This window comes from Urocampus carinirostris, chromosome 2, assembly GCF_059441175.1.
Source record: "Urocampus carinirostris isolate Australia breed hairy pipefish chromosome 2, RoL_Ucar_1.0, whole genome shotgun sequence".
Taxonomy (NCBI): domain Eukaryota; kingdom Metazoa; phylum Chordata; class Actinopteri; order Syngnathiformes; family Syngnathidae; genus Urocampus; species Urocampus carinirostris.
Genome location: NC_142350.1, coordinates 48107260 through 48129527, shown reverse-complemented (window position 1 = coordinate 48129527; position 22268 = coordinate 48107260). Strand labels below are relative to the sequence as shown.

General features: G+C 38.8%; 3 protein-coding genes across 3 annotated transcripts; all 3 read right to left on the bottom strand.

Moving 5' to 3' along the window:
* Positions 1 to 301: 301 nt before the first annotated feature.
* On the bottom strand, positions 302 to 7807 carry LOC148372211 (uncharacterized). The gene is made up of 3 exons (XM_088326837.1): positions 7560 to 7807; positions 5746 to 5918; positions 302 to 2151 (listed from the first exon to the last, which is right to left on the bottom strand). The coding sequence occupies exons 1-3, from the start codon at positions 7726 to 7728 to the stop codon at positions 1741 to 1743; spliced, it is 753 nt and encodes a 250-aa protein (XP_088182963.1). The 5' UTR covers positions 7729 to 7807; the 3' UTR covers positions 302 to 1740.
* A 258-nt stretch (positions 7808 to 8065) lies between these two features.
* On the bottom strand, positions 8066 to 13204 carry LOC148372210 (uncharacterized). Its single transcript, XM_088326836.1, has 2 exons — positions 12939 to 13204; positions 8066 to 12865 (listed from the first exon to the last, which is right to left on the bottom strand). The coding sequence occupies exons 1-2, from the start codon at positions 13099 to 13101 to the stop codon at positions 12279 to 12281; spliced, it is 750 nt and encodes a 249-aa protein (XP_088182962.1). The 5' UTR covers positions 13102 to 13204; the 3' UTR covers positions 8066 to 12278.
* A 1436-nt stretch (positions 13205 to 14640) lies between these two features.
* On the bottom strand, positions 14641 to 21878 carry tpi1b (triosephosphate isomerase 1b). Its single transcript, XM_088326835.1, has 7 exons — positions 21657 to 21878; positions 18221 to 18344; positions 18067 to 18151; positions 17851 to 17983; positions 16536 to 16621; positions 15165 to 15252; positions 14641 to 15102 (listed from the first exon to the last, which is right to left on the bottom strand). Exons 1-7 carry the CDS (start codon positions 21763 to 21765, stop codon positions 14984 to 14986), a joined length of 744 nt encoding a protein of 247 aa, XP_088182961.1. The 5' UTR covers positions 21766 to 21878; the 3' UTR covers positions 14641 to 14983.
* Between the last annotated feature and the right edge of the window lie 390 nt (positions 21879 to 22268).

Below are 22268 nucleotides of genomic sequence, written 5' to 3'. Positions count from 1 at the left end.
GCCCCTAAGATCACCTTGGTAGCCTGTCTTTTAAAGTAGCTTATAAATAGTTGGGTCATAGTGATTTTCTAGGAAATGTGATTTTTTTTATCAGGCATGAGAAATCGTTTACATGATTAGTGTCTTCAATCCATCCATTATCTGCACTGCTTATCCTCAGTAGGGTCGCGGGGGTGCTGGAGCCCATCCCAGCTGTCTTCGAGCAGTGGGCAGGGGACACCCTGAACTGCACTGGTTGCAGGCCAATTAACCTAACATGCATGTTTTTCGAATGTGGGAGGAAACCGGAGTGCCCGGAGGAAACCGGAGTGCCCGGAGGAAACCCACGCAAGTACAGGGAGAACATGCAAACTCTACACAGAAAGGTTCGATCTCATGACCTCAAAACTGTGCCGCACACGTGCACACCACTGTGCTGCCGTGCTGCCCATCAGTGTCTTTAAAAACAATGTTTTAGTGGTTATTTTAAACCTACTTCTAAAAATTACGGTAATAATAACATAGTAACAACATAGTCTTAACATAAATGGCTATTTTAGAAAAGCATTTTAAGACTTTGATGATATCAAGTTTCGATGCAATGTTGGTTCTTTTAAATCAAAAGATAGAATGTTGCGAAAGTTAATAAGTACTTGAGTAGTTTTTTTCACCGAGTATTTTTTTACTTTTATTCAAGTAATTATTTGGATGACTACTTTTCAATTTTACTTGAGTCATGTTATCCTGAAGTCACAGTACTTTTACTTGAGTAACATTTTTAGGTTACCCCATAAAAACGTTACGGTCATGTGGAAAAAAACGTTGGTCATTTTATGCCTTTTTTTACATTGGTAAATATGGCAAAAATTTGAACCAAATCTCAACATATGCCCGTGAATACTTATAATTTTAGGCTTTTATTACATATTGTCTGATATTAATCTGAAGATACCTCCCATTATAATGAACTCGGTAACATGTATCGGTCCATCTTATTCCACACCGTTAACAACAACATTATAAGGCGGGGGCATTGTACCCCGAGAGTCGACTGTATCCATATCCAAATGTATTAATATTGAACTTTTAGAAATGCAACTTCAACTCCTGTATACATCCAATATACAGTAAGATAAACTTGTACATAATTCCCCCAATCAACAAAAATGATATTAATCTTAATTGGGGATAAGCGCTTGAACCTGAGCTTGATCCGAAATACAGGTCAAACCCTAAAATGTCAATCATTACATTCGGGTTCGGGCCTGGCTTCTCTCTCCCCCCCCTTTTTTTTATTAAATTATCCACCCCACATTGCTTTTTGTTTCTTTTTCTTTGCGGAAGATCCCCGTGATGGATTCCACCCCCGTGTTTGCTCATTTGTCATCATGCGAGAGGGGAACGGAATCCATTCGCGGGGATCCTCCACAAAGCAAAAGAAACAAATGACAATGACGGGTGGATAATTAAAACAAATAGTCAGCGAGAGAAAAGCCCTCTTCCTCCTTTCAAATAAAAAAAGTGCTCAGAAAACGAAATGTAGAAATTCAGATTTGCTAAGGCTTCCTTAAATCAAGTCAATTTGTTCGGCTCGGGCTGGTTTTGGCTCTAATACCCGCAAGTCGGGCTGGATATCTTAGGACGTAGCTTACCTCTAACCTGAATCCACCTCACTGTCATTGTAAACTCTGCAACACGTATTTCTATCCTCTCTCTGCATTGCTCATTTTCACAATATTACGAAAAAAAATCCCATTTTCATCATTGAAGTGAGTCCGACTTCTTATGTGTAATTCTCAAATGCCTCCCTAAAGAATCCATCCATTTAAAGGTTTTATCGCAGTAAACGCACACGTAGCGTTTGCCCTCGGTGTGTATCGTCTGGTGTCTGTTGAGAGCGCTTGTAGTGACGAAGCTTTTCCTGCAGATGTCGCAAACGTAAGGCCTCTCGCCCGTGTGCGTCCTCATATGGGCGGCCAAATGCGTGCAATTCTTGAAGCGTTTGTCGCAAGCAGAGCAGCTGAATGGTTTCTCTCCGTCTTGGAGGTGATACGACATGATGGGATCGTCCGGGGAAAAGAAGTCCCTGACGTCCGATTCAGAATCCTCCGGAAGTTCCGAGTCCTGGCCCGGCCAGAATTCCGAGTGGCTCTTTTCAGATTCTTTTTTCACCTGGGAACAAGGTTGGTACACCTTTTTGTGGCCAATTTCATGCATTTTTAGGGACTTCCAAAGACAATTTTATACTTTTTCCAGTACCATTCCAAATAAAATAAATTATTATATTGTTAAAAATACTAATTATCTATTAGTTTTTGTTATCATTATTATTACTATTCCTACCAACACAGACAATGTAAAGTTGTAACTCTACTTACAAATGTCTCTCAAAATTTTAAGTTACAAAGTACCTGAGCAAGATAATATTGCCTCTAGGTACAAAAGCATTTCAGGATACAAAGTCAAAATATAATACAGTATGCGCTGCCATTCGCCGCTTCCCCGGTTCTACCCGGCAACTTTACGCTTATGGGCATGCTCTGTGTGTCCTCTACCCGCTCTGTAAACACCTGGCAACATGGTGCGTATGCGCGAATTCCAGCATGCTCACCGTGTCCCCTTCCTGCTCTGTGAACAGTCTGCTGTACAGGGAGTGCAGAATTATTAGGCAAGTTGTATTTTTGAGGATTAATTTCATTATTGAACAACAACCATGTTCATAATGAACCCAAAAGTCTCATTAATATCAAAGCTGAATATTTTGGAAGTTGGAGTGGGGCTTTTTTAGTTTTAGCTATTTTAGGAGGATATCTGTGTGTGCAGGTGACTATTACTGTGCATAATTATTAGGCAACTTAACAAAAAACAAATGTATACCCATTTCAATTATTTATTTTCATCAGGGAAACCAATATAACAGCTCAACATTCACAAATATACATTTCTGACATTCAAAAACAAAACAAAAACAAATCAGTGACCAATATAGCCACCTTTCTTTGCAAGGACACTCAAAAGCCTGCCATCCATGGATTCTGTCAGTGCTTTGATCTGTTCACGATCAACATTGCGTGCAGCAGCAACCACAGCCTCCCAGACACTGTTCAGAGAGGTGTACTGTTTTCCCTCTTTGTAAATCTCACATTTGATGAGGGACCACAGGTTCTCTATGGGGTTCAGATCAGGTGAACAAGGAGGCCATGTCATTAGTTTTTCTTCTTTTAGACCCTTTCTTGCCAGCCACGCTGTGGAGTACTTGGATGCGTGTGATGGAGCGTTGTCCTGCATGAAAATCATGTTTTTCTTGAAGGATGCGGACTTCTTCCTGTACCACTGCTTGAAGAAGGTGTCTTCCAGAAACTGGCAGTAGGACTGGGAGTTGAGCTTGAGTCCATCCTCAACCCGAAAAGGCCCCACAAGCTCATCTTTGATGATACCAGCCCATACCAGTACCCCACCTCCACCTTGCTGGTGTCTGAGGCGGACTGGAGCTCTCTGCCCTTTACCGATCCAGCCACAGGCCCATCCATCTGGCCCATCAAGACTCACTCTCATTTCATCAGTCCATAAAACCTTGGAAAAATCCGTCTTGAGATTTTTCTTGGCCCAGTCTTGACGTTTCAGCTTGTGTGTCTTGTTCAGTGGTGGTCGTTTTTCAGCCTTTCTTACCTTGGCCATGTCTCTGAGTATTGCACACCTTGTGCTTTTGGGCACTCCAGTGATGTTGCAGCTCTGAAATATGGCAAAACTGGTGGCAAGTGGCATCTTGGCAGTTGTACGCTTGACTTTTCTCAGTTCACGGGCAGTTATTTTGCGCCTTGGTTTTTCTACACGCTTCTTGCGACCCTGTTGACTATTTTGAATGTAACGCTTGATTGTTCGATGATCACGCTTCAGAAGCTTGGCAATTTTAAGAGTGCTGCATCCCTCTGCAAGATATCTCACTATTTTTGACTTTTCAGAGCCTGTCAAGTCCCTCTTCTGACCCATTTTGCCAAAGGAAAGGAAGTTGCCTAATAATTATGCACACCTGATATAGGGTGTTGATGTCATTAGACCACACCCCTTCTCATTACAGAGATGCACATCACCTGATATGCTTAATTGGTAGTAGGCTTTCGAGCCTATACAGCTTGGAGTAAGACAACATGCATAAAGAGGATGATGTGGTCAAAATACTCATTTGCCTAATAATTCTGCACTCCCTGTATTGTACCGCTAAGAAGAGCATCATTCACAATGGACCTCACGAAAGACATGTAGAAAAGTGGACAAGGAGAAAAGAAGAGGAAGACACTTTTTCTGACCATCGGAACAAAGAGATAATAGAAAGGTATGAAAACACACACCAAGGTGCGGGAGATTTCAGAGACGACAAAAGGGAGGGTGCAGGCATCAGTCCTTCCCCCTAAATTAGAGACATTTTCATTAGAGACAATACCATGAAGTGTCAGAATTTGTGGAAAGGAATCACTCGAACTTAGTTATGACAGGTCAGGCTCTCGCTCATTATGATGACGTTTACTTCGCGCATTTCTGACGAATTGTCAAAAGCTGCCAAAAGCCGACGTCAATGGATCAGTTTTTGAGAAACGCGAGGAGAAAAATTACTGCTGAGGATCAGTAAACAAAGAGGCCGGTTATTTTTTTAATTTCCCCTTTTCTTTGTTTTTTAACATTACTCGCCTCTCGCTTTATGTTTATTCTGCGGTAATCTAATTCTAATATGTATTTGTTTCATGTTCTAATGCTCTAAGGATTTACTAAAAAAATATTCTTCTTTGTGGGACTTGGAACGGATTAGTGCATTTACATTCAAAAAGCGTCTCTACTTACAAATGTTTCAGGTTACAAAGCTACTCCCAAAACAAATTTAATTTGTAAATAAAGTTAGCACTGTATTTAAGGTGGGTGCAAGCCAAAGAAAGTCATTTTTTTCATGTATGAGCTAAACTACTGTAACGATGACACTTGTTTACAAACACGGAAAGGGGTCTATAGCCGCTATTCACATATATGATTTTTAATCTTGTGTGTGCATTTATCAAGACATATAATTTTTAGATCTTGAGTAAATCGTGAACATATTTCCGGGTCTGAACAATACGTCTAGAAATATTTTTGAGACAAATCTCTCCAAATTGGTTGAAAATGACGGTAATTTGTAGCTTATATTTTCAGTTGCAGGAAGTTCTTACCATTATAATTTACCACTGGGAAACGCTACCTTAATTTTTTACAAGGCCATAATTAATAAATGTCCATAATTGATACGTACTCCTTGCACTAATACACCTTTTATGGTCAAGGCACCATATAGGGTGTAGGTATTCAGGCGTAGGATGTAGCAAAAGATAAAAAATACAATATTAAGGAAGTCATCTCCGTAAATTACCTTTCATATGACCAGAGTGAGCTGACTTTCCATTGTTAAGAGTTGGGTGCCTGCCTTTTGCTGTGCGTAGATTCGTTTCGCGTTTTAGCCATAGTATTTTCCGTTTTCTAGCCATCGTTCAATTAAAATGGCAGTTATCCAGGTAGAGGGCAATGATCCTTCACACCACAACGCCAAACAAAGTAATGCCAGCTGCTGTTAATCACGAGTGAAGAAGAAATGCCACCAGAGCAAGCCTGTCGGCATCATTTATAAGCAGACTTGTTTTATTTTTCTTCATTTAATAGGTTGTCTATCGAGTCAGACTGCCAGGAACATGGCAACTATCTTAAGCATTTACCATCACTTTTCAAACCTTGATCCATACAAACCATTTGGGAAGCACGGTCGTGATGCTCCATACTGCTGCTGCTTTCTTCTTTGTTGGTGTGAAGCGCTGGAGCTTCCATGTCGGCTGAGTCTGCCTCCTCATGGTTTTGAAGATTGGGGGAAGAAGGGAAGGGGTGATCGGAATACCCCTGCTGCTGGGTTTCGTTAGTTGCATCTATTTGGGCGAGTGACATTACTGTAAATTCAGGGTTCATACACCTTTTTTCACGGCCAAATTCGAGTACTTTTTAAGGACTTTCAACGCGGATCTTCCAATTTCTCCAATACCATTTAAAGAGGGAAGCTTTGCTAACTTCCGAGTCCCCAAATGCCTAATTTTATTTCCTGCGCTGTTATTTTTTTTTTTGTTTAAGTGAAAAATTTGTTTCAACTTCTGGGAATAATGTTTGCTCACGATTTTACAAACAGTATTATTTAATCAATTACCTCTAAACTAAAAATAATAAATATATTTAATCGTATTTAATTTCTGAATGCTGGGTGTTATTTTAGGGGATCAACAGAACATAATAATACAAGACATATAATATATTGTTTTAAATGTTTTTTGTTATGCAGTTAACTTTGGTGGTAAAATAAAAAAAACGCTTTTAAGAACAGAACTAAAACACTTTTTTAAAAACATTTTTTTCCTTCAAATAAACAGTAGGAAAAAGCCAGAACATACCCCGAAATTAATTAAGGAAAAAGCTTCCATTTTTTTCTCTCATCTTTTTGCTCTCACCGTTTTCCCATATAAAAACCATTTGGGGAAATAGTTTTTTCAGTATCTTTTTTTTATGTTGCGAAAGGGAAAGGTTTATAAAACAGAACTACAAAGAATATTTTGTTCATAAAATAAACAGTTAAAAAAAAGCAGAAAGAAGCCCCTAAATGTTTTAAAGGTACAGTGCAATAATAGTTTGCAATAGTCTTGGATCTGTGCAGCCCTTTGAGACTCTTTGTGATTAAGGGTGTCACAAATAAACATGACTTGACTTGACATCTACACGTCACTGTATTCTGTAGTGCCACAAGTACTACAAGGCACAAGGAAGAATGCAAACTATACAGATTGAAAGTGATCAAAACTAACCTTTTTTTTCTCATTTTTGGGGGAATAATTCTTTTTTTTTTTTTCATGGTACCTGTAGCAGCAAGATGACTGCCAAATATTTCAGCGTGTTATGCTAAGTAAATGCAAATTTCTCAACCTAAGATTTATTTAAAAAAAGCACAATTATATGATTGTTTGTTGATTTTTATTATGTTTTAATCAATATTGATATCATGCTAATGCATGCATCCATCCATCATCTGCACCGCTTCTCCTCAGTAGGGTCGCGGGGGTGCTGGAGCCCATCCCAGCTGTCCTCGGGCAGTGGGCAGGGGACACCCTGAAATAGTTGCCTGCGACTGGCTGGCACACAGGGACAGACAATTCGCTAGCTCATTCGTAACTAGGGACAATTTGGACTGGCCAATTAACCTGATAATGCATGTTTTGGGAGGAAACCCACGCAAGCACTGGGAGAACATTCAAACTCCACACAGGAAGGCTGGTAGCTGGATTTGAACCCATGACTTCAGAACTGTGCTGCACACGCGCTATCCACCGTGCTGCCTTTCATGCTAATGTTTTGGTTTTATTTACCACCAAGAGGCGCCAAATATAACATACTGTCCCTTCCAAGAAAAAGCTTTTTTAACCCCTTTTAGCAATTTCCCTCAACCCTGAATGATAGAATGGTTCATTTTTTACAGAAAATGAACATTTTGTACAACTTACTTGAATAAAATAAATTAAAATAGTAACCTGGCGACGTGGAAATGAGCCTGAGCTGCATTCTCAGGCGTCCGATCTCCAAGTCCTTCACGCGGCACAACTCCTCCCGGTACTCGTTCACTGTCCTCTCCACGGCGCCGAATATTTCTTCCGCTAACGCTTCCAGTCTCTCGTTAAGGAAACTTTTTAACGAAAGCATTGTGGTCAATTCAAGTATAATAACCTGATATTTTTAACGATGTATTTATTTTTAACCATAGAACCCAAACGTCACGCTATGATTGTAAATACGGAAGTAAACTTCCTTAATTTCGAGGTAGAAATGTAAATCATAGTCGTTGCTGCCCCCTAGTGGAACAAAAAATAAACCTCAGAAAAATATTCTAATTTTCTGCGTGTTTTATTGTGATAAAAATTGAATACTGTATAGTAACTTCAAGAACAACAATAACATTAATTCAGAATTTATACAAAATTAATTTGGACGTAAAATAAATAACAGAATGCCATGGACAATGTTCATTTTTATTCTTTATTACTATGATTATTATTTGCACAGTATAGTAAATAAATTTGAAGAGTGCCGGTAACTCAACTTTTAATGACTCCTCGCTTCCATTCTTCACTTTTGTACAATTGAAAAATAAACAGCAAGTTAGTTTTCGGACATTTCGTTTTTTTAACAGTTTCCTCTAAATTGCACACTTAATCTACACGCCCCCTTTCGAAAAGTATCCAATCAGAACAGGAGACACTTTTACTTATAATATGTTTTTTTTTCCTCAAAATATTTGCTAACAAACAAAAATGACAAGACCACAATAATTTCATAAAACAAGAACAATTAATTTACTCAAAATTTAAAATGAAACCAGCCTGAGCTTGATAGAGAAGTAGTGGGCGGGGCTAAGTAAAAGTAATAGTGTGTTAAGATATATAGTAAAAAAATGGCATTTAATTTAATATCTATCTTAATCCAAACGTATTTATAAATCCCGATTTGCATACGTGTGTGTCCCTATGTGGCTTATAGGCTCCATAACAGCGGAACCAACTTTCGTGGAAATTTACACAGTTGTACTTTAGGCCTCCTGGGGTGTTTTTATGTAAATTTTGTGTCAGGCACCCCAGATAAATACAAATAAAATCAATAAACATCTACCTTCGTGTACAAGCAGTTTTGGAGCTGCATGCGGCCTTTTGGCACCCTCTAGCGCAGGGGTAGGGAACCTATGGCTCGGGAGCCATATATGGCTCTTTTCATGAGTACGTATGGCTCCAAAAGAAAATGTAACTATTGCACATCTCTCTGTGGCGTTCCAAAGTCAAGTGATTTCATCCCAATTTTGAAAGCCGAAGCAACTTAATGCAGAAGTTCGATAAGAAACCATTAAAACTGATAAATAAAAACGCTGGCAAACGACTTTGATTGGCTGAGCAGTACAGGTGGGCGGATCCCTGCACACAGCGCAAAGCACTTCCTTCTCTCTCTCTTTCTCGCTCAGTGCAGTCTACACCGAACGTGAATATAACGATATGCTTATCGTTTGCAGTAATTAGTGACATTTTTACAAAAGAACTTTGCATGCACATTGTTTTGAAACCGTTATTAAGGACAAATTTCATAGAAAAAAATGGCCTCAACACTCTTAACTTAAGGTGGAAGACAAATTGTAAATCGCATATCTACATTGATTTAGGACACAGGATTTGGCATTATTATCATTTCATACATTTGATGAAATCATCGAATGACACACAGTGAAATAATATGTGCTGAAAAATCAGCTTTTGTCTAGGGAGCGTGTTTTTTTCAATTTTGTCTGAAAATATATGATGTGGCTCTCTCAATTTCTTTTTAAAAAATTTTTTTTGCTTTTATGGCTCTTTGGGTCAAAAAGGTTCCTGACCCCTGCTCTAGTGGCTCCCTGCAGCTTTTTCAACAAACCATGGCCCCAATCATCTCGCTCAAGTAGAATGCTTGATTGTGCCTGTTCTTAAGAAAGATTTACCCATCAAAACAGTTTTTGAAGCATTGTAAGTACCGGTAGATACGTCTAATTTTTAGAGGAAGACATTTTTTTTCTGGATAGATTTTCAACAATGTTCTAGTTCTAAATGGACACACATAACCAATAATACTCTCAAATAAATCAAATATGATTTTTTTTTCTGCAATAATTACATCATTTAACTGGGTAAATTATATACACATTAAAGTTGTCTCCAAAATACATCATATATTATTCATTGAAAAAACAAGCAGAATTCAAACTTATCAAAAACAACATTGTTTAATCATTATTATTTTTCATAAAATATACCTGTCCTTTTGTACATAGCCTTGTCTTGCTTGTTCTGTTTTATTTGTTTTATTACAATAATGGATTCCTTATATGTATTTTAAGAATAACATTTGATATAATATTGTGTATAAATTTTGTGTACTTGTATGAAGAAAAAGTAGTGGACAGGTCTCACAGAATATGCTAAAGTGAGGTGCCAGGACTTTCGCTGGCGGTATGTTAAAGAAAGCCTGGATTAAATGTTAAACCTTGCTTTGTTTTTTGGTGAAAAGAGGGGTGTCAAACAGGCATCCCGCAGGTAGGATTAGGCCCGCTAAGGGATTGAATCCGGCCCACGAGACAACGCTCAGAGAAGTGAAAGAGAAAAACAAGCTGCAGGTTGAAATATGTCCACTTGATGTTGCCAAAGCCAGGTGCCTCTCACAAAGATGCTGTACTTGGATTTCTTTCTCTCTCTCACTCTCTTCCTTCCTTTTTTGACTCTCTCTGGCTCTCTTTTTCTCTGTCTTTGTTCCTCCTGTCTCTTTCTCTGTGTCTTTTTACCTTATTTTGCTCTCTCTCCCTTTTTTCCTTTTCTCTCTCTCTTCTCTCTTGCTTTCCCCTTCTCTCTTTCTCCCCTTCTCTTTTATCTCCTTATCTCTTTATATTTCGGTTTGGATTTCTTTCTTTCCCCCTCTATCACTTTCTCAATTTTTCTTTTTTTATCTCGTTTCATGTTTTCTCTCTCCATTTCTCTCTTCCCTTGTCCCACCCTCTCTTTTTCTCTCCATCTTTTTCCTCTTATTTCTTTTTCTCTTAATTCCTTTCTCTCTATTCTACTAGTCTCGCCCCCGAGAGAATGTTTGTTCTAATGTGTGCCCTCCTAGTTGAAATGGCTTTGACACCTCCGGGTGAAAACAAAAGAAAAGTATGTTTATTAACTATGTTTAAGTTGTAGTTAACCTTATAAAGACCCTGTTAAGTGAATTCAGAGTTTTGTTTGGAGAATATTTGAGGAGATAGACACAGAATCGACTGGCTGACTAGCATGATGAATACAATTATAGTACTACCTCGTTTTGGCCCTTAATCCGTCCCTTAACCATCAAGTGACTTTCTGCGGAGAATTTTTAAGCCCCAAAGCTCGGTGCGATTTGCAGTACAGACACCAATTAGAGTACGGTAGTAAACTCTAGGTTGCCAGAATCATAGATTTCCACTACATATGGATAGATACAACAGTGGCATTTTTGCAGTGGGGGCATAAAATAAATCGGATGCCCCAGATAAACCAACTAATACACATAAGGCTTTTACAGTGTGTAAAGAGTTTTAAGGTGCCTCTTTACAGTAATTTCCACACGATAGAATGTCAATGACAATACAATGTCAACGCCAAACAATTTAGTGTTCTCAAAAACTTAAAATTGGAACTTTGCTCTTTTTGTTCGTATGACGGGTTTTACACCGAATATGCCAGTCTGCTATTGGTTGACGACATACAAAATGCTGTTCCGCTATTGGTTTCCGTCACGGCCTTTTGAAGATGCTGATTTGCTTTTGGCTGAATTCCACCTCACAATGTATTTCGCCTCATTCAGTTAAGAATCTGGATTTCTTGTAAAGACTTTTGCCGATACTGTTTTATAATGTATTTATTGCCAATGGGTCCCAAGGATTGCAGCTATGCTACAGGGAGAAGCAAAAGCATGCTAACAATGGAAAGGAAGCTTGCGATGAGCAAGAAATACGAAGAAGCCACACGAATCGCTAGCCTTGCTATGTTGCATGGCTGTAACCAATCAACGACTATTGTTAAAAATAAGGACACAGTTAAAGCAACAGCATCTTCGAAGGGCATGATCATCCACGCTCGTGGAACATTTAAAATCTGTTATCAGGCAAATTGGCTGCCACTTCCCTCCCATGCATCCACCCACTAACTCCACTCTACCAGATCAAGTCATGTCACACCAGAGGTAAAGAAAATTGCATTTTTCCGTGACATCTATGTTTATTTACAATGTTATTTAATCAGAAACATAAGTGGTACTCACAATGTTTTATTTTGTTATTTGTAATGCTTTAAAACATAAGTAACACATTACCATTGATTTCTATCCCATGCTGTACGACTATTTAACTTTGCATGTTAGTGTAATAACATACTGTACTTTTTGTACTGTATTTATTTGCTAGGGGTCCCGAAGTTTGCAGGCATGCTAAAGGGAGAAGCGAAAATATGCTAACCACGAAACGAAGCTTGCAATTATCAAAACATACTATCCCTTACTATATAGAAACTTCACTTTGCGATCCCCACCTCAGAACAGACTATTGTCGTATCCCAGGGGCGTACTGTATATAAAGTCCCCATTTTGCAAGAAATCACCTCATTAGAGTAGTTTTATCATAGATTGACCACAAAAATCTAGGAAATGCCGTATAACTATCTTTGTGTACGTCATTGAGGCCCTTCCGGCCTCTTGTGCGCAATCCTCACATGCCTTCCTAAAGACTCCATCCACTTGAAGGCCTTGCTACAATAAACACAAACGTAATGTTTTCCTTCCGTGTGTATCGTCTGATGTCTATTGAGTGCGCTCGTAGTAACAAAACTCTTCCTGCAGATCTCACATACATAGGGCCGCTCTCCCGTGTGCGTCCTTATATGGGCGGCCAAGTGAGAGCAATTCCCGAAACGCTTGTCGCAAACCGAGCAACTGTACGGTTTTTCTCGGACTTCATCCTGGTAGAGATGAAAGGGCAAGATGGCCTCGTGGAAGCCAGACTTCACGCCCATGAAATCTTTGATGTCGGATTCTAGATCTTCCAGGGGTTCGGGGTTGTGGGCCAGCCAGAACTCTCGGTGGTTCCTTTCGGGTTCTTTCTTAATCTGGGTGGGATGCTCCAGGATGCTGCTGGTTTCTTCCTCTATGCGATGGGTGGACTCCATCTCGGATGCTGCGTCCTCATGCTTAGGAGATTGAGGGGGAGGGGTGTATTGAGGAGCATGAGGGGGCTCCTGCAATTCAGCTTCATTACAGACATCTAAATAAAAGAAAAACGAAATAAAACACAAAAAAAACACATTCATAATCGACATAAATACATCGAAACCAACCTGATTTGAGAAGCCGCAGTTGCATTCGAAGGCGACCGATTTCCAAGTCCTTCACGCGACAAAGCTCCTCTTTGTATTCGACGATGGTTTTCTCCACCGCGCCGAATATTTCGTCAGCTAAAACCGCCAGACGCTCGTTCAAAAAAGATTTAAGGGACAGCATCGCGGGAAAGAAAATAAAGAAGCTCCAATTGCTAATTTTAACGCACGACGAAGACGTATTTTTTTCAAGGGGCCGTGAACGTCACGCTCTGCTTGTAAATACGGAAATGAGTTTCCGATGGGAAGGGTGGATACATTTGTTTGCTGCCTCCAGTGTAGTGGAAGGGTAATTGCATGGTCGTTCCTGTTTTTAATTCGGAATAATGCAGTGGTTAGCGCATTCGTCTGACACGCAGAAAACGTTTGTTGGCCTGGAGAGAGATGGGCGACATCAGGCTGTACTTGCCCAAGACACACGGCATGAAATGGTTCTCCTACGTCGTAGGACCTACTACTTTTGTGGTTCAGGAATCCAACCAGCCACCCACTATACAGTATAATATAGTAATCTATGGAAACGTTTGGATAAAAAACCTATAAAAATAGGATAAAAAAGCCTTGACATGAATGCTTTTTATTTCAAAGGGTCGATTAATTATCTAATTTTCATTTTGAAGCCGTTTCTATTTTTTGAACGTTAGATTTGTTAATTGAATTATGGCACTCTTGGGCTTCCATACTAATATATATATATATATATATATATATATATATATACATCAAAATTAGATCAATAAGAAAAATGGCCCGGCATTGTCGATTTGATAGAAGATTGGATTGGGCTGCCCTGGAGTGGTCGAAGGTCTTGAGCTGCACAACTTATTTTGACTGCCGGGGGAGTTAGAGACCCCACGGAAGCAAATGTATCAATATTGTTATTTCTTGAGGTTAAGTTGACATGAAAACTAGCTAAGACACTTGCGGAGGCCTATAGAACTGCGTATATTTTCATGAAAATTGGTTAAACCGTTTTGGAGACTATAAATCACATTGAAACTGACACACACAGACACTGAAATCTGGATTTATAAAGTAGTTGATCTAAATTCATATTAGATCTAGAAAGTTTTTTTTAAACGTAGCGCAATAACAAATCACAAATACGTCGGTTGATTATTTTAAAAATGTTTTTAGGGTAGCTAAATGTAATTTTAAAGGCCCCTTTTCTTGTATTTTGCTTTTTTCCTCCAATTTAGAGTGTTCATAATGTTTTTTTTTTTTTATTTATTTTTTGAATCTTAATTATGAAAGCAGTATTTTAGGAAAAAAACTTGATTTAGTTATGGAATTTAATGTTCTAGAATTGTATTTTAAAACTTTTGATTTAGTACTTTTAAATACCCTCAATTCAACATTATATAAGAATGGATGCAAATATCGATAAATAAGTATTTAAAATAGGAATAAATAATGAAAACTGAATTGAAAAAAAAAGGTTTTTAAAATCAAATTAAAAAATAGTGTTCTTTAAAGACTTTATTTGAGCTTTCCTCTATGAACTCGTTTTCAGAAAAAAAAAAGATTATACCTGTAAATAGAATAACATATACAGTGTATATTGTAATATATTTGTGACTCCTTTTAGTTTACTTTTCCAGTCAATGCAAGAAATATAACAGGACATATTTGTGTCAAATAAAGCAAAAAATGAGCCATAAAACAGTCTTGAATTAGTTTATTCATCAGTTTTCTGACAGCCTGGTTATCCTCGTCACTCTGGGCCATGATGTAACACGAAGAAACACATATGTGGGCAGAACTCATGCACAACTATGGGTGGGTGAAAGCCACGAACGTATTAGGAACACGCACGCTGTAAAAAGTGATACGCACAAGGGCCGCTCATTTTTTTATAGCTCGCACGACTTTCCATGTTCCTCCAAACGAGACGTGCCTGAAAACCTACGCAACATGAGGACACCGTAGCATAAGTACAGTATGTCGGAGTAAAAAAACAAACAAAGGAGAGGGGCTAAGTGCAGAGTCGCTGCTTCGTTAGCATTTTACATCTTGGCATTGATGATTTCGACAAATTCGGGCTTGAGTGAAGCTCCGCCCACCAGGAAGCCGTCCACGTCCTTCTGGGAGCCCAGTTCCTTGCAGGTGCCTCCGGTCACGGAACCTGCAATAAGAAAATAAATTGAGGCGGGCGCGAATACAAATTGGCGGAAATCGGTGACGGACCTCCGTAGATGATCCTGACGGAGTTGGCGACAGCCTCCGACACGTTTGCCTTGAGCCACGCCCTCAGTTTCTCGTGAACCTCCTGAGCCTGCGAAATAACGGTAACAGTTATTATCCTATCCAATACCTATCTCCTGATATTGAGTACCAATACCACAGGAGTGTTTCCTGTACCATAGAAAGATTCTGGCGAACCACCATGGAGGCAAGATTGGGCCTACAAAAAATCCTGACCTTGCCCGAGGGTATTAAAGCCAGAATTCGCCCGAACCAGACCGATTAACTTGATTTAAAAGACCGGGCCTGAGGTGAACCCGGAGCGGAATTTTGGCACAGTCCTTACCTGTGCGCAGAAATGCCTTTTTCGGCTGAAGTACGTACGGAGCTCAAAGTACATTTTGTGGTTGACTTTGGTCTCAGGCCCTCTCTTTAAATGTGCACACTTTGGCCCCGGAGCGCGCATTACAGCGCCGAAGTACGCGTGGCACTGAGGTGCAGCGCCGAAGTGTGTTACTCAAGTAAAAGTACAGTTAGCTCAGAATAATATCCCTCATGTAGAGGTAAAAAGTAGTCATCCATACATCTAACTGAATTAAATTAAGTGCATGCTACAAAACAAATCAAAAGTGGCGAGAGAGAGAAGCCCGACTTAAGGGTTGACATTTTATGCCCGAACCCGGCTCAAAATCTTACCTCTAGTTCCACCAGAGTCTCAAACTTGTAGTAATAAAAATATATAACAATATATTTTTTAATATATATAAAGGCAAAACTAGAGAAAATACTTTCTCATTATAGAAATAATCACAAATGCCATGGTGTGTATTTGGTCAATCAGCCGCACTCACCCGTGCTCAAAGGCGCAATCTGTCTCGCCCCGCCTGCACTATAATTAGATGGTTGGGTAAAACGTGACATTGACTAGAGTCATTTTTTAACTCTCACTGATTAAAAAAAAAAGGTTTGCAAAGAAAACATGCCTGGCACCTCTTTGCACTGCCGGCGTTTTCAACGTAAAAAGCAGCGCTTCCATTGCAAGCAATTAGAAAAAATTTCATCAGAGCAGGAAAATGCTTTGGGGGACAGAGGCCCTTTGTCTCTCACCCAGCAATCTCACATACTCTTTGTCTATGCGTGACTGAGAGGCACTCTCTTAGCAACTCTACCTACCTAACCTGCTGCTGCATCCTGCCTGTCAGGCAGAAGAGAGGGCCTTATCTATGTGCCCACCCGTGCCAGAAGCTAAAAACGACAGAGGCAAACAGGTAGCGCAGCGTGGAGTTTTTTTCATGCCCACACACACACACACACCTAGACTGTCTTACAAAATTCTCTGGAAAAAACACTGCGCAGTACTTCAAATCCTCTTACCTGCTGAGGGGAGGCCGTCTTGCCAGTACCGATGGCCCACACAGGCTCATAAGCCAGCACCACTTTGCTCCAGTCCTTGACGTTTTCTGGAACAAAAGCCGAAAGGAGATAAGACCCCTCAAATTGCAAATATTACGGTTTTCAAATTGCTTAACAAAAAACTCAATTTGAACTTGCTTATCAGGTAAAATTGCATCAGGCTGCCGTAGGGAAAAGAATGTCAACAGTGATAAATAGGGCAATGGGGGCATTTGCCTTAGATGCTTTATATTTTATTAGTTATGTTCTTACTTCATTTAGATTGTTTTTTTTTAACTTCAATTCATTGTGTATTTTTTAACTTTGTTGGCTCTTCGTTTCAAAAGTCCCTGAATGTACAAGTGAACCATGTACATATTATTATTATTATTATTATTAATATTATTATTTAACGATGAGTATTTTGTATTCCATTAAGTGTTTAGTAAAGTGTAAAAACCATACTTGGAAATATGTTCATAAAGCAAAACTGACTGAAAATGTCTGTTTAAGAACATTCCAGAAATGGTCAAATTTGTCTTAAAAAAGGTGTATGGTACTTTTTTTCATAATGTTTGCATTATCAATGTTAATCTCATTTATTTTATTATGGATTTCTTTAGGTCCCAATGTTGATCTGTGTGATTTGGGTTTTGGTTGTATATACATATATATTGCAGAAAAAATAAATAAATATTATTATTTTACATGATTAACATTAGATTAGTCTTTTATTTAATTCAATGTATTAATTTTGGAATTTTGTTAAGAAGTTCTAATGTTGATTTGGGTGGATTGTAGTTAAATAAATAAAAAAAACAACCACAATAAAAGCAAAACAATCCAAACAAACAAAAAAAAAACAAATAATTAAAACCTGAAAATATGAATGACAGAAAATCGCCCAAAATAAAATAAATATTACTTAATTTAATGTCTCCCCCTGTGGACAGCTGGGAGGTCCGCGAACCTGTTCTGAAAATAGCTCACTAGTGCTGGGTCATTGTAATTTTCTAAGTATCAATTGAGTCTATTTGCCCCTACCTCTCATAATAAACCTGATAATAAAAAGAGCATTGTAATAACATAATTTCTTGTTTTAGAAATCCATATCAAACTTGGTTCCCCTTTGCGCGAATTAGTAACCTAAAGTAGCTCTCTGATTAAAAAAAGTTGGAGACCCCCGCTATACATAAATTGTCTGTCGGCTCATTTGTGCCAAGAGTATTCAGTATTTGTGATAGTTTTTTCCCTGATGGCTCGTTTGTGTCATATTTGATCCCAGTATCAGACCTACCTGCGATGACCTTGGTCTGAGCAAAGACGACCTTCTCAGTGATGCCGCCCTCCCTCTCGTCCAGCTTCTCGCCGATGCAGGCGATGACGCCCAGGCCGTTCTCGAGAGCATGAGCAGTCTTCTGCCCGATGAGCTGCCAGGGACAAAACAGACGAAAAACTCTTACCGGTCCTGATATATTGTCCCGGCGTTTTCATGGCGACCGCGCGCACTCACCTCGTCGCTCTCTCCGAAAACGTGGCGCCTCTCAGAGTGTCCCAGGATCACCCAGTGGACGCCGCAGTCCTTGATCATCGCAGGGCTGCAAGCCAAAAAGACATATAAAATTAAATGAAAATATTTGTGTTGGCAAGGGAGGGGTGGGGCTTACCTGATCTCCCCCGTGAAAGCCCCCTTGGCCACTTTGTAGCAGTTCTGGGCAGCAACACCAAACTTGGCGTCCAGTTTGGACCTGGCAAAGTCCAAGTAGATGGATGGAGCGCCACAGACCACCTCTACAGAAATAAAGAAAGAGCACTCTTTGTGATTGGGTTGCCATTTCCTTTCTGTATTACCCTTTTGTCGTTTTTTTTCTATGTCTCTTGGGTAGGTTGTGCCTATCCCATTGCATACTTTTATTAAATGATCCTAAAGTGACAGCGTGTAATAATTCACCACAAAGAAGACACTCCGGAAGGATACCAGGTGGTAAAATTCAGATGTCTACAGTGCCGGGAAAAGTTATTTGCCCCCTTCCTTTTTGTATATGTATCACTCACAAATGTTTCAAATCATCAAATTAAGTTTACTATCACACTAAGACAATCAAAGGAAATATAAAACGCAGATTTGAAATGTTGATTCCATTGATTAAGGCACAAAAAAATAATCGAAACCTATCTAGCGCTGTGTGAAAAAGTAATTGTCCCCTGAACCTAATAACAAGTTGCGCCACCTTTGGCAGCAATAACAGAAATAAAACGTTGACAAGAATTGGTAATGGGTCTTTCACAGCGCTGTGGAGGAATTTTGGCCCATTCTTTGAAAAATGTATATCAAAATGGTTTGTTGATCTGAAATTTTCTAGCGCGAGCAAGGATGAAATCTAGCAAGTAACAGGACATAAAAAGCTGGTGTTAATCCCTGCCGACGACAAGAGACCGAACTAACTTGATACACCCGGTGCAGCTGAAAGGAGCCAATAGCTGAAGTTGGTCAGAGCTGGTGGAAGTGGTAAACTTTGGCGGCTAACGGGAGAGTCTACTGAAGACCAGTAAAAGATAGAGAATTTGTTGATGACCCATGGAATTTAATGATGTTTGCTTGCATGATTAGCGGCTGAGGGAAGAAGAAATATTTACACAGAGAAGCTAACAGTAAGAATCGTGGCTAGCAGCAAGCCAGAGCAAAATTTGGAATGATTGAAAAACTTCAGTTTAAAATATTGTACCATAAAATGTAATAGTAAAATGCATAATTTTAATATATTTTCACGTTTTTTATATTAATTAAGTCCTTTGCTCTAGTGTAAAACAATGAAAGTTAATACTCGATACAAGCAAAATGATATGCAAGAGGCAAGAAAACATTTTTATTCCAAAGGTTTTATTTTTCAGATAAAAAAAGTGATAAAAACTGTAAAATTAAAAATTCTAAATCATGCATAAATTAGTTACGATCGTCAGGGTGTTTTGGTGAGCAGAGTGGGGGGTTGAGGCGGAATTTTGGCAAAGCCACTCCAGGTTTATTTGTAACTGCAATATAAAAGGATACAAACTGCAGTAATTCATTTTTCACCATTCTTAAACCCTAGTGGTCCATTTTATCCAATTTATTACAACAATATCCCTATTGGTATGAGAGTGTGTGTGTGAATGGGTAAGCGTGAGCACATTGTAAAGCGCTTTGGGAGGTCTTCATTGACTTAAAATGCGCTATATAAATGCAGAACATTTACCATTCAATCTGTACATTTAAGAGTTATTGTCATTGATAAGAATGTAGTCTTCTCCACTGTCCAGCGCATACGAATAGACTTTAATGTCATTGTTTACAATATTAGAAGTGGAACTCCAGGATAAACATGTAGTAAAAGACTTAAAAGATAAAGATTAAAACATTTTTTTTTAGGATAGATAGGCAATATTGAAAAGGTAGTGGTTGTAGACTGGCCTAAATTCTATGCGCTTCAGAAAATAGAGCCATGACATTAGCGTTGATATGCGACTCCTGTTTTATAGGTGCTATAAAATAAGACTTGCTAATTTGCGTCCACCAGAATAGTCCTAAAACATACTAGATGCATTAAAAAAAACAGTTGATTTCTCCACCACACGAACACATTAGGTCATAAATTTCATTATTTGAGAAACTAAGAAGTGTCTCAATCCGAGCAAACACTTGAATCTTATCAAAGGGAACTGCTGCCGAGTATTCAAGTCTCATACAGTAAAGTGAACTTGATCCACCGCTCTTCAAATTTCAACCGTACCCCCCAGGCGTCTATATTAAAACACAGATCCGTCATTTAGGCCTCGCTAAAGGTCGATTCCCAGCGGACCCCTTTGCATAAAGGTCAGGGTTGCATTCTGCAGAGGTCACGGCTGGGTGATGGTAAAGAGCGGTCTTCTTCTGCATTACACTGGGCAAAGTTCAATGATTTTTTTTTGTGGGTGTGTGTGTGTTTTGCAGGCAGATGAGGCTTCCGAGGCACAAACACGACAGTTGCATAATTGCAAAAGTACACCAGACAGCGGAAACCGGCTTCTACAAACCTCACAGTGAAAGCAGAATCAGTGTTCTGGCTGCAAGACAAAAAGTGCTTGGCACAAGACGGAGATTGTACAATAAAGAAGAAAAAAAACATGATTTAGTCCCTTTTTAATGTTAAATATTATTTATAAGTGTATTATTACCTTTACTTATTACATTAATTTATTATCACTGTTGATGAGCTGCTTATAACACTGTAAAATTTGATCTTATTGTAAATGCATCATCATATTTAATTTCATTGTGCAACTGACATGTTTAAATGAAAATGCATTATATTCTACAGGACTGTCTTGGAAAATAGGAATATTTTGATATGGTTCTGTGATGCTATTAAACAAACAAAAATGTCATACATTCGATATCACTAATAATGCACAGCTATATTGCAAAGCTTTTATTATTTTGTGATTGCTGATTATGGCTTACGGAATACGAGTATGCTGTACTTTGTAATGATTTTCTCATATTTTGAAATGAGCTATTTACGTTTTGGGCAAAATCAGCAATGTTAAAGACTTTCAATATTACAGTTGTATGAAATGTATGTTTTGTGATAATATTTAAGGAAATAAAGCACTTTATGATAATGTTCTCATTTTCTGAAACAGCAATGTCGCTCCAAGTCTGCAAGGAAAGGGGTGCCAACTGTTGCCTTCAAGCCACAGTGAGAACATCGGAAACTACAGTACTATTTATCAACTTTTTGATAATTGAGCAGGAATTTGTCACTTTAGTGTACATAAATAAAACGAATTCAAATATTATTGCCTTTGACACATATTGCACGACTTTTTAAGTTAAAATAGATTAGGTTCAAAATGAATTAAAATGTTTGTGAGCAGAATCCAGCGTGCCTTGAACGCACCACAAGCAGCAGCCGCAAATGGGCTACGTGCCGTCGTGAACGCACACACCAACCATTGACTAAAAAAATGAAACTGGAAACAAAATATACATTTGTTCTAAAATATATGATTGATTAGAAAACGTTGTGCTATAAATTAATTGTGGCACTGGGTTATTTTCATCTACAACAATGGCGTTTTCCTCACCGACATTGGGATCCACCTTGGCGGCGTTCATGGTCTGAATGAGCTCGCCGAGGCTCTTCTTGTCGCCGTTCATTTTCCAGTTTCCTCCAACGAAGAATTTTCTGCTCATTTTGGCGTTTGGTTATTTTATTTTTCTTTCGGCGGAGAAATAGGGGCCTGATTTGTCAAGGGAGAGGAGCAATCGTCGGGGCGGCGGACTGCCTATATATAAAATATGGAGGATTAAGCTCCGCCCCCGGAACGGATTGATTGGCTTGTGTCGGACTGCACGTAAACGCACTTCCATGATGGGAAAAATATTATGAGGCATTTAAGTACCCTTCAAAACAAACTGACACAAGACAAACATGTATGTTGTTAAGTATTTACATCTGGTTTGAACAATTTCATTGATACTATTAACAGCAAATAAACAATGTGAGGTTTGAACAAATTTTCTCGAAAATTTTAACAGCAATTAAGCAGATTCACTAATTCGTAACATCCAAAAATATGACGTTTTAACATTTTTTCCGACATTTTTAACAACAATTAAACACACAATTTCACTATATCATATCCCAACAATATGAGTTTTAATTTTTATCGACACTTTTAACAGCAATTAAATAC